Source organism: Penaeus chinensis, chromosome 2 (genome assembly GCF_019202785.1).
Source record: "Penaeus chinensis breed Huanghai No. 1 chromosome 2, ASM1920278v2, whole genome shotgun sequence".
Classification (NCBI taxonomy): Eukaryota; Metazoa; Arthropoda; class Malacostraca; order Decapoda; family Penaeidae; genus Penaeus; species Penaeus chinensis.
The window spans coordinates 33,691,851-33,704,350 of NC_061820.1; the positions used below are offsets into that span (position 1 = coordinate 33,691,851).

At 35.9% G+C, this 12,500-nt stretch overlaps 1 protein-coding gene across 1 annotated transcript in view; it reads left to right on the plus strand.

Annotated features, from left to right (window-relative positions):
• The first annotated feature begins 3,399 nt into the window (after positions 1-3,399).
• The window catches only part of LOC125032154 (kinesin-like protein Klp61F), an 11,735-nt gene continuing 2,634 nt past the window's right edge, over positions 3,400-12,500 (plus strand). The window contains exons 1-12 of the mRNA XM_047623216.1: positions 3,400-3,582; positions 5,160-5,307; positions 5,460-5,609; positions 6,109-6,266; positions 7,045-7,267; positions 7,607-7,770; positions 8,394-8,586; positions 9,612-9,794; positions 10,063-10,187; positions 10,429-10,554; positions 11,266-11,405; positions 11,998-12,113. Coding sequence (XP_047479172.1) covers positions 3,503-3,582; positions 5,160-5,307; positions 5,460-5,609; positions 6,109-6,266; positions 7,045-7,267; positions 7,607-7,770; positions 8,394-8,586; positions 9,612-9,794; positions 10,063-10,187; positions 10,429-10,554; positions 11,266-11,405; positions 11,998-12,113 — 1,806 coding nt within the window. The 5' untranslated portion in view covers positions 3,400-3,502. The remainder of the gene's footprint in view (positions 3,583-5,159; positions 5,308-5,459; positions 5,610-6,108; positions 6,267-7,044; positions 7,268-7,606; positions 7,771-8,393; positions 8,587-9,611; positions 9,795-10,062; positions 10,188-10,428; positions 10,555-11,265; positions 11,406-11,997; positions 12,114-12,500) is intronic.

The window sequence follows — 12,500 nt, forward strand, 5'->3', positions numbered from 1 at the left end:
TTTCTTTATTAGTCGTCGTTTTTTATAATGCAGACACTTTTCTTAATTAGTAAGGCATTTATTTTTGTTATATTGCCTCAGGTATATTTTCTTAAAGTTTGGCTTGAATGAAACAACCGTAAGTGCGTGTCTGTGGGAAATTAAAAATAAATAAAAAATGTATACAAATAAACTAAAAATAGAGAAAATAGAAATAAAATAGAATTGACGAGAGCAATACTAGTAGGTTGTTGAATATGCATGTATAGAAAAAGTCGATGTATCTCGCAACCTGAGAGAGGGGATGGTCGCAAAGAGCTCCTCGATATTGCTTTTGTTGAAATGCTTGTTGAATAACATCTTTAGAAATGACTGAGCTAATGCAGTTGTTGAAATGGGAGGAAACCTATACGCTGGTGGCCGGCTGCTCTGGCTGCAATTGCACCACAGGAGATTGCGTAGTGGCGGTTCATTACTGACGGTGTTGCAATTGCATTCCTGTGGGACTTTCTCCGAGTTCTCCCATTTGCAGATGCATCAAAACCTCAAGCAATGGAGGATGACCGCTTTGCCTCGGGGGGGTGGGGGGGGGGGGGGGGGCGTGCTTTGCAATAGAAGCTTAGTGGGGCTTATATACTCTAATGTCTTTGTACGAACTTGTCAGACGGTGAGTGTCTTTGAACCCAGAGCATGTTTTAGTTACACACAGCTTTGTTAACTGTTTTCTAGTGATTGCTTTAAGGTGGCTCATAGGGAATGTTAAGTGAGGATAGATGTTCGCATAAAGGGTGGCTGATTACGCTGCACAATTTGATTCTCCATTCCCTGCTCTGTCAATGTGACTGAATGTAAGAGATACCAGAAATGTGTCTGTAGGTTAGCAAAAATGGAGGTGATCAGGTAGAGATTGTCAGTCGATTTTTTTGTTAGGGGTGTCTGTGGTGAAAACATACGATATTGTTTTGTTCATTGCAGAGAGCTCAGTTTATAGAGTGGAGTAGTTGTCAGGTAGTCTCTAGGATGCCCAGAAGTATGTACAGAGGACTGCCGACCCCGAGTGCCCACTCTCCCTGAGACAAGCAACCCATCAGTAAAGAGCTACTAAAGAACTGGGGAATGGTAGAGCCTTCAACCGTGTTGATACTATGGCAGAAAATCACATAATGCACCAACAAGGGTTAGTGAAAATGAGAACTGTTTCGAAATCATCCTGGATTCCATCTGGATTCCTGAAGAGGAATTTCGAAACGATTTCATTTTCAATAAATGTAGTTTGCGCATTGTGTTTATTTCTACCTAAGGGATTTGTTAACTGTCTGTTGTTTATGACGGAGGCTATGTTCTGTTAAGGTGTGTTTTTGGAATACAGGGAATGGGGAGAAAAGGATCTGGAGAGATGAGCCATTATGAAGTCTTTGAAAATATTGGCTTAAAGGAAGGTGGGGCCCATATTCACATACCAAGCCGCGGTTTCTTCTATTTTTAGCTTCTAACGAGCAGATAGGTTAGATTCTGCCCTGAAGTTGCCTAGTCCCGTCCAGCGAGGAACATGAAAAAAAAAAATCCTCCTGGCTTCGTTTTGTAGTGTTTCAGAAGAGAGAAATTCTGTTACACATAATTCAAGGAGTGATGAAGCTGACAAATCTATTATGCATTCATCTGTTAATGATACCCGATTCGGTGCATTAGTATCAGTGAATTATTGTAGGTAAGCCCTTTGAGTTTCTACAGAAAAAATATACCATTTTCTATTTCTCCGATCATATATTATACAACCTTCATATACGGGGTGTCTAGTTATCACTTTTCTTAATACATATTATTCCCCTTATTTCTTCTCTTGTGGATTATCGGGTTTGTTGCTTTTATTCATTTATTTCTTGTTGTACTTTGATTGCTTATGCCTTTGTATATTTTTCTTAGGTCTTTATAGAGAGGATCCCTCAATATTCTGTCGTAAAAGCTCTCGTGTTTTATATTCCTTTCTATATGAATATTTTACCGTTGTAGCTTCTACTTATTAATATATGTTTTATCTATATGTTTATTTGCATTGTTTTTGTTTAAAATGGCGTATGGATGAAACCTGAAGTATCTGCTCACTTTTATTGATTTTCCTGTCAACTGTGATGGTTCTGTTCATGTGAATACTTGGATCTGAAATCCATTTCGGTTGTAGGGTATATTTTCGAATTTACCAGAAAATTGACGTGTAATTCTTGACCCACTGTTTATGCTAACCGGATCGCAGTTTAAAAGGCCTAAGAATATTTTAAACAATTTACACCCGCATCAGATTGCGCGGATGCACACACACACACACACACACGCGCGCGCGCGCACTCACACGAACACACGCACACACACACACACACACACACACACACACGCACACACGAACACACACACACACACACACACACACGCGCGCGCGCACATACACACAGATGGATAGATAGGTAGACAGATATAGACTAAAAGATACATCAGACTGATATATATATATATATGCATTCTCAGACCGAAATGGGTTTATTAAATGTCTTGTCAGTACCTAAAACACAATCAGTATGCTCATAATCATATAGTATATGATATAACATGAGACTGTAGTGCATTAACAGGAATATATCGCTGTTCACGTTAGATGGCTTAGAGTCGGTATCTTAAAACTTCTGATATATACATTTTCAGGAAACTGATCCGAGAACAAAATATCTTCCGACATTCCATTATGTCTTGACCAAAATGAAAACCGATATTTTGCAACAGTGCAGTTTTAAAGAATGCTGATAAGCTGTCCTTTGCTTTATAATCGTTAGCATTTTCTATTTAAATTATTACTCCGAAATCCGTAGATATTGCATGTGTCTGATATGCTTATGGGTATGGATTATATTTAAATGTGTCTATATTTGGTTTAAAATTGGGATCAAAAGGCAACAGAGCTACCTGTAACCGAAGGCCTATGTGTTATGTGGTATTTTTATGAGTACTTTCTCAAATAAACCAGTAAATTAATTCGAAACAGTCTACATGCATCCCAAACGTCTATAATGTGTCACTCAGCGGCTACCATAATGACCATGCATAAAAATATAAATAGATAAATAAAGGAAAAACTAGTAACTGATTTAAAAGTCGTGCGACCTGCGTTCGTATCCTCGAACGAACCTAACTATAAATCGACGCCGAGCCTTGATCACAAAGAATTTACTCAATAATACCTCCATTATTTTTCCATTTTTTTATAACATGTAGTTCCATTACAATAGATACAAATACAAGGGAACACACAAAGTAGAAAACGATAACCGATTTAAAAGTCGGAAATACCAAAAGACCGTATCCCTCCGAGTACATCTCCGCAACCAATCACAGTCGCCGGAGGCCGAGAGCTGCGCGCTGATTGGCCAACGCAACTTAAAGCCATCACAACCTCAGTTCAAACGGACGAAGCGAGAACGGCGTCTAGCGTCCACCCTATTTTATTTGTGATTTTTGTGTGTTTTAGTGTGTAATAATGGCCAGTCCGGCGATGCAAAGGAAGAACCCCCGCAAGGGATCAAGCGGACAAAATATCAAGGTCTTTGTAAGATGCAGGTAAGAGAAATAAGAGGTTTTAATAGTCCATGTTTTAAAACTTCAATCGGAGGTGGCGAGAATTTCAGTATTTACCTTCCATGAACTCTTCGCTAAATGTTAATATTCCTTAATTGAAATAAATGCACGCAACAAGCATAATTAATGGACAAGAGATAATAAGTATTTAATTCTTTATCTTCGTGTTTCTTTAAAATAATATAAATATTCTAGAGGCCTCGCAGCCTATAGTAAGTGAGGAAGTAGATTTGTAAGTAAATTCCTATTCGTAAACATCATATTTTAAGTAAATAGAAGTATGTAAATTTCCTTCAATAATTCACTGATAAGTAGGCCTATATAAACTCCATTAGATAGGAAATAATGATGTCAGCTTCTCAGGAAGAGTAGGCTTGGGTCGTAATTTATTCTATAACTTGTTAATTTTGGATCTAGATTTATTTCAGGTCATTTTAGGTCTAGATTTAGATTTTGATCTCGTCAGGTTTGAGTTTAGTTTGATTTTTTGGGGTCGAATCTGTAGTACATCTTATTAGCTGCGGTTCCAAGGGAGGAGGTGGATTGTTCCAAAGGAGAAGAATATGCCAGATTAATATCCTTGTCATTTATATATATACACATTCCTTTTTGTAATCACTTGAGAAAATGGATAATTACAGTCCAGTAGGGCAAAGGCTATTGACCCTGTTATGTTCAGTCAGGCAAGATACTGTTTATAAACTTCCCTGGTACTTCTACCTCTCAGGTTTACCCACTTCTGGCTGCCAAACCTCCCATCTTGGTTACATTATCAGGACACACCCCCTGGTACATCCAAGCTCAAATCAAAACATTCTATATTGAACAAACTTGTTGATCATCATTGGCCATGAAAGTTTAGGAATATCTAGGCAAGTAATGCTGTAGGTCTTTCATTTATAGTTCCCCAGAGATCGTGCTTTGGCCAGGTTGATAGGGTAATAATCCCAGATTCAAGTGGTTCTAGAGTTGTATGAGTTAACTGGAACCTAGGTTTAAAGAACCAGTCCTGGCTCTGTCATGCTAGAAAATATTTGTTAGTGGTTCATAGGTGATGATTGCTTGCCAGTGACCCATTATATTGTTAGACTTCAGATTAGAATCCCTACATTGGTGTATCACAGATAGTTTGTATCTTTAAAGGTTGTTGATGCTAAATGTAATATATATTTTTAATGAAAAGTGTATCCTATCAATTCCCTTTTAACACACAAATTTCAGAATCTAGTGCATAGATTTATTCCTTTTGATAACCATTTCCTCCCTCTGTTTTTTTTTATTGTTATTTTGTTTCCATTTTATGATCTAAATTTAGATAGATATAATGTTTCCCCTGCGACTGCAGTTGCAGTTTACCATTCAGTTTCATTTTCTATTGTATTTTTTGTATCCTGTATTAAACTGTAGGGTATATTTGATATAGTTTTCATCCTGCAGGTTAAAGGATCTTGAGTTTCTTTAGGTGTGATCTTTGATGGGGAGATGTGAATCTTCTCATAGATATGTTTCAAATGTAGCAAAACACAGCACATTACAACAGTGTTAATCACCTTTTTCAGGCCTATGAACAGTATGGAGAAGAATTCAAAGTCATTTTCTGCAGTGGAGTGCCAACAGAACCGAGAAATTATTGTGAGGGAACGACCCCTGGATAAGTTCACAAAGACCTTCACGTTTGACAGAGTCTTTGGACCGGAATCAAAACAAGTGAGTTTTTTGTGTGTTTGATGTCCTTTTTTTAATTGAGGACTATTCTGAAATTCTATATGAATGTGAGATTTAAGTCTCAATTTGGTATTGTTTATAGTTGTCTTTAAATAAGTTGTATGCTTTAGTTCAAAAGTTTTATTATATTTCAGATTGATGTCTACAAAGCAGTGGCAAAAAATTCAGTAGAAGAAGTGTTAAGTGGATTCAACTGCACAATCTTTGCTTATGGACAAACTGGCACAGGAAAGACCTTTACCATGGAGGGAGAGCACACCTCCGAACTCATGTCTTGGGATGAGGTAATACTCTGAAGTTCTTTTCTCTCAGTTTAGGAACAAAAATGAGCCTTGTAATGTTAATCTTGTGGAGTATAATATCTTTTTTGGTGCTTGAGCTCTTTGAATTGATTCTTCACTTATCTTTAACTATACTAGGTAATGTTACTTTAACTATACTAGGTAATTTGTTGTTTTTACCTCTCATGTTGAGCTCTGTAGACCTTTTTACATTGCTTTTTACACCAAAGTTGATGTAACCTGTACTAAGCAATGCCAGTATATGTCAAGATAACTAGAATAGTGTTAGGTAATGGATTGGTTAGCTGCTACAAAGGCATGGAATATGACCTAGTAGTGATGTATACAGTTTACTCAGTGTAAGGTATTGATAATGATGGAAATCTTCAAATTACTTTTTTACAAGGCCAGTGGTGAATATTTGCCCAGGAGTGATGCCAGTTTTTTTTTTTTTTACTTAAGAATCTATACATGGTTTTGATTGCTATCAAATCTGTTTCAGGATCCATTGTTAGGTATCATTCCTCGCTGTGTGAATCACCTCTTTGATGAGCTGCGCATTCAGAAAGTGGAGTTCACAATGAGGGTTTCATTCCTTGAACTGTACAATGAGGAACTGTTTGACTTGCTGTCAGCTCATGATGATATGTCAAAACTGAGGTATGTAGTCTTACCCATCCTTCCTAGGATTAAAACCAGAGAACTTTATTTTTATCATTAAACTTGGTAACATGGGAATATGATATCAAAATTGTAGTGTAGATAGTCTAAAATACTAAGTAATACTTTCCTCTCATTATCTGGGTGAATGTAAACCGTAATCTAGTACTAGTTTCTTCTTTTTTTCTTTCTAAACCATAATTTCATATGTATTTTGGAGAACTCAATTATTAACAAGAGGAAATATGGCAGTGCCTTTTCTATTTTTCATTTTCTTTTTTCTCCAGAGGGTTACTAGATACTAATTCTTATTCCTAAAGAGATAAATCTTTTAACATGTATTTTAGCAGACTTGATTATGCAGCCCAAAATACTGATGAGACATAGACTGTAAACAAGTTCTGTTGTAGATACCTCTTTAGTTGATGGACTGTCTTTTTGTCTTGGAATAATACACTTCTAACACTCTGTGTGTGTGTCTGTGTGTAAAATATTTGTAGTTCACTATTTTTTATATAGGTTGAGACACTTTTTTACTAAGTCTATAAATGTCTTAGGTACCAATGTATTTTCTAAGGATTATATACAGCAGAGTTGGCTGAACCCATGTTAATGGGCCAAGTAATAATTTATATTTTAGTGAGCATAGTTTTACACTGTACTAAATAAATCCTAGTTTTGACATTCACTTCCATGAGTTTGATATGTTAAGAGTTTTCTTAGAGTATTTATCATGAATATGCTAGAAATACCAAAATATATACTTTGATAATTCCAGATTGTATGAAGACTCCGCTCGAAAGGGATCATGCATTATACAAGGTCTAGAAGAGGTTCTTGTTCGCTCTAAGAGTGATGTCTACAGTGTATTGGAAAAGGGGTCAGCCAAACGCCAGACTGCAGCTACCCTGATGAACGCACATTCCAGTCGCTCTCACACTGTTTTTACGGTCACTATTCACATCAAAGAGAACACAGTCGATGGTGACGAACTTTTGAAGGTGGGTTGTCAGGGTTGCCACCCCCATGCTAATATTTATGTTCTGATAATTATATCTAAATTGTAAAGAGATTGCTCTCTTTTAGGACATATAGTATTCTGCATTTTATTATTAGATTGATATTTTCATGGTTCTAAGTTGTACAGATTTCTCCACTTGTGATCATTTCGAAATGTTCTTGTTAGATTTCTCCACCTATGATGTGGAAGTATTGTTATGTTGATAATTTCATGCTTGTATGTCGTATTCATCCTTTTTGATGGTATGATTTTATTTTAAAACGTGCCCACTGTTATCTGGACATAAGCTAAGGTTGTTTTTATCTTTCATATTCAACAGACTGGCAAACTTCATTTGGTTGACTTGGCTGGGTCAGAAAATATTGGCCGATCTGGGGCAGTTGACAAACGTGCACGTGAGGCTGGCAACATCAACATGTCCCTGCTCACTCTAGGGCGTGTGATCACTTCATTGGTGGAGAAGGCTCCTCATGTACCTTACAGGTGAGTTTTTATTTTGGATTGGTTTGGTTTGTTTTTGTTCAGTGAATTAGATACTACTGTTTGCATATAATATGTATTTTTTTCTAGGCCGTTTTTTCTTTATTTATGTTGTATATTTTTATATATAACCCATTGGATCTGCGTGTCTTGCTTTGGTACTTTGAAGAAAATCCAGACATTAGGCTTACTAGAGTGGTGAATCCCTGGATGTGTGTCTTGTAGGCTTGGCCCTCACAAACACATGTGATATCAAGACTCCTTGCCTCCAATGTGCAATGTTATTAGATCTTATCCAATCCACCCTTGTTTGCTGTTGTAAATATTACAGGAACCTCTTCCTGAAGACCCACTGAGTCAGTTTACCTCAAAACTCTTTGTGAAGTCATGGCAAGATGTCCCAGTCACCCTGGCCCTGAACAAATTTTCATGGTGACTCCTGTCACCCACCCTACAGCTAAATTTTTCCATGGCAAGATGGCACTGACACCTGTATCAAATGGTTTATTAAACACTTTTTAGATTCTCAAATTTAACACGGAGAATTCTTTTGGTCACCTGTATATTCTGTTTGATTCTTTTTCATAGCTATTTAGTTTTATCTTTATTATTTTTACCTTTTTCAGGGAGTCAAAACTAACTCGTCTGCTGCAGGATGCTTTGGGCGGCCGCACAAAGACTTCCATCATTGCAACCATCTCTCCTGCATCCATTAACTTGGAAGAAACACTGTCCACCCTGGATTATGCTCACAGGGCCAAGAACATCCAGAACAAGCCGGAGGTTAACCAGAAACTCAATAAGAAGGAACTCATTGGGGTGAGTGTGGCATTTGACAGTGAAAAGAATGTGTTAACAAGTGTTTGAGTAAAGGACAGTTCAAGTAATATGCAAATTGAGGAAAGTCATAGTTTAGTGGATAGTTTATCATGCATCTGAAATTTATTGGATCAAAATGGGTACCATGGAGACCGTCTATAAATGCAAAGCAAGGTTAGCACAAAAGTTGGGACCCAGTTTGGTCTACCCTCCCTTGCCTCCTTTCTTTTGTGTGTCAAAAGTGCATTTGATCACTTGAATGTAGTTTATATACTATATAAAAATATGTATATATGTATGTATATAGGTGAATAAATATGTGTGTAGATGTATATATATGTATATTTATATGCATTATATATACATATGTATGTATATGTATGTATGAATATGTGTGTGTATATATATATGTTTATGTATATGTATATGTATGTATGTATGTATATTTGTATATATATACATACACATATATATATATATACATATATATATATATATATATATATATACATATATATATATATATATATATATATATATATATATATATATACATACATATACACGCGCATGCTCACGCTCACGCACACGCACACTCACACCCACATGCACCCACACGCGCATGCTCACGCTCACGCACACGCACACTCACACCCACATGCACCCACACGCACACCCACATGCACACCCACACTCACACGCAGACCCACATGCGCACCCACACGCACACCCACACGCACACCCACACGCACACCCACACGCACACCCACACGCACACCCACACGCACACACACACACACACACACACACACACACACACACACACACACACACACACACACACACACACACACACACACACACACACACACACACAAGTTATATTATATATTTACATATACATACACTTACACATTCACATACACATACACATACACATACACATACATACATACATATATTCATCTCACTACTCCCTTTTCTTTATTATGTTTTCAGTCTGTATAATGATTTTTTCCTAACAGGAGTACTCAGAGGAGATTGAACGTCTGCGCCGAGACCTAATGGCCATGAGGGAAAAGAATGGAGTGTACTTGGCCAATGAGAACTACCAGGAGATGATTACAACCATGGAGACACAGGCACAGGAAATCACAGAGAAAATCAGCCACATTCGGGCCTTGGAGGAGGACCTAGAGAAGAAGACGGTGAGTTTGCAATTGGTAGGCTGTTGAATAGGTGTTGCAATATTGCTGCATGGAATGCTTTATTTCTTAGTTATATATTTATTTATTTATTTTCTTTCTTTCTTTGTTTTTTTTAATTTTTTTATTATTATTATTATTTTTTTTATGTATTTTTTTTTTTTTTTTATCTTTTATTTTTTATTTTTTTATTTTTGAGAGAGAGAGAGATAAAGAGAGACAAAGAGAGAATGGTAAGCTAGAGGATCAATAATGGTATTGCTCTTTACAGGATCTGTTTACGGAAGTATCTAGTAAGCTTGAGGAAACACAGGAAAAGCTTGATACAACCAAGACTACTCTGTCATGTACTCAGAAGCTGTTGCATGACACAGCCCAAAAGCTGGATGAGCAGAAGTAAGCATATACAGAATTTTTAAAATAAAATTTAGAGATGCTAAGATATCAGAATGTTTAGAATTGTGTGTGTATATATATTTTGTTTTTGTTTTTCCATAACTTGGTTAAGAACTGTTTATAATTTCTTTATTATTGTGAAATTTTGTAGTCAGTATACATATTTATTAGCTCCTAAAAGGGTTGAAAAACTAATATACTAACACTAATACTAATAGAATGATGTGTTTTTGCGTTCCAGGTATATTGTAACAGAACAGGGCAAAACAGAGGAGAAACTGAAGAATCAAGGCAAAGCCCTAATTAACCATGCATCTGTAACTACTGGCGACCTCTCCAAGCTCTATGATAAACTGGATCGTAAGAAGTTAGTACACTTACCCCCTTGAGTGTTGTGGCTGTATCATGCTGGTTCAAAAAGCAGCTTTTAGATTTTTGCATGTCTTTTGTATGCCTCATATTTTTTTAGAGGCCACCATTAGCTCTTGGTATTTTTTGGTTTTGTATGGTTTCAAAGAAATATTCCAAAGTTTTGTCCATGTTTCATCATTGTAAAAATAACAAGACTGAAATTCTTGTGAATGGTGTTTAATGTTTACAAATTACTCTTGAAAATCCCAGAGCAGATCATGCAGAGATGATCAGGGTTGGGCAGCCATATTACTACACCAAGGCTTTTAAAGATATTCAATTTAGATATGTTATTTTCATGATTACTTATCTTGGTAATGAGTTATATATATATATATATATATATATATATATATATATATATATATATATATATAAATATATATTTGTATGTGTTAAAGGTATTCAAACAAGTGTGTTAAAAAGCATTCCATATACTGTACAGTATTAGTAATATATTATTGTACAGTATTTCCATTTGTGTGCTTTTGGAAGGTGCAGTTGCTAAACATTTACATTAAGGCCATGCCCACTGATTCTCTCATCTATGATTTTTTGTTCCTTATTTTTTTATTATTATTTTTTTTTTTTTTTTTTTTTGTTGTTGTTGTTGTTGTTGTTGTTGTTGTTGTTGCTGTGAATAATATTACCCTTTCCACCATTCCAGAAATGTTGACGAAAAGAACACAGAAGTTACCAAGAGCTTCCAGCAGACATATCTAGAGCATGTGGAAACCATGAAGGCCTCTCTCACAGCTACCGTAACACAGCAAATGGAAGCTGTCCAAAACATTTCATCTCAGTTTGGTAAGGAAAATTTCCATTAGCCTGTGGTAGTTACATGACCACTGAGGGCCAGGTGGTATATACTGTGCTAGATTAATGTCCATTTAGTTACAACTAGATTATTGATGAATCTTTCATTGATATTTCTATAAAAAAAAAAAAAAAAAAAAAAATCATATAGCCTATATGACCATACAAGGAAAAAAATGACTATCAACTACTTTTCCTGATATTTGTGAGGGAAAGACAAAAGTCACACTGATGGCCCAGCTTAAGAAATCCAACCTGTCCTAAGTTGTCAAAAAAAAAAAAAATACAAAAAGGGTAGAGGACCATGCCAGAAAGATCATTTTAGAGTTCATATATAGTTCATAATGCTTTATTAAGTGGATGGAAAGGTCTTAAAAGTGTCAACACTGAGAGGTGTATATGTTATCAATAAATTTCTCTCTACATTACTTAGTATTTTATCTTTTCAGTAAAACTTTTCAAACTCCCTTTTAGTATTGACATATCTCCTCTTAACAAGTTAATGGAGTTCTTGTGATTTTCATATACCAGTATGTGTATTTTTCACATCCATATTCGTATTGATATAATATATCTTTTTCAGATGGTTCTGTGAAGAAATGTAAAAAGGAGGTCCTTGAAATCAGTTCCCACTTAAGGACCATTGCCAGGAGCCAAGATGAACTGGTCAATAACCTCCATGAACTATTCAAGGGGAAGGTATGTATTTAATCCATCATATTCACAATGTATCTCTTTTTTTTTTTTTTTATTCTCATTATACAAAGATTTAATCCACAAGTGCTAAATCACCAAGTAGTCATTTTATTGTTATCAGCTTTATTAATAGGATTATAATAATCATAATATAAATGATAATATTACCAAATTGGTATTACTATCATTAGAAAGAAAAATCTGGAAAGTCGAGGAAAGAGGAAATCAGATCAGGCAACGTTGCCCTACTTGTTGACGACTGGGCACTTGTAGAGCCATCAAACGAAAAAGAAACCTATATATATGACAGTACATATACCCAGCAGCAGTGGGTTAATGCAAAGAAAAACACAACTTGTTGCTTTTTCTAATTTGAAAGTAGTAGGTTAT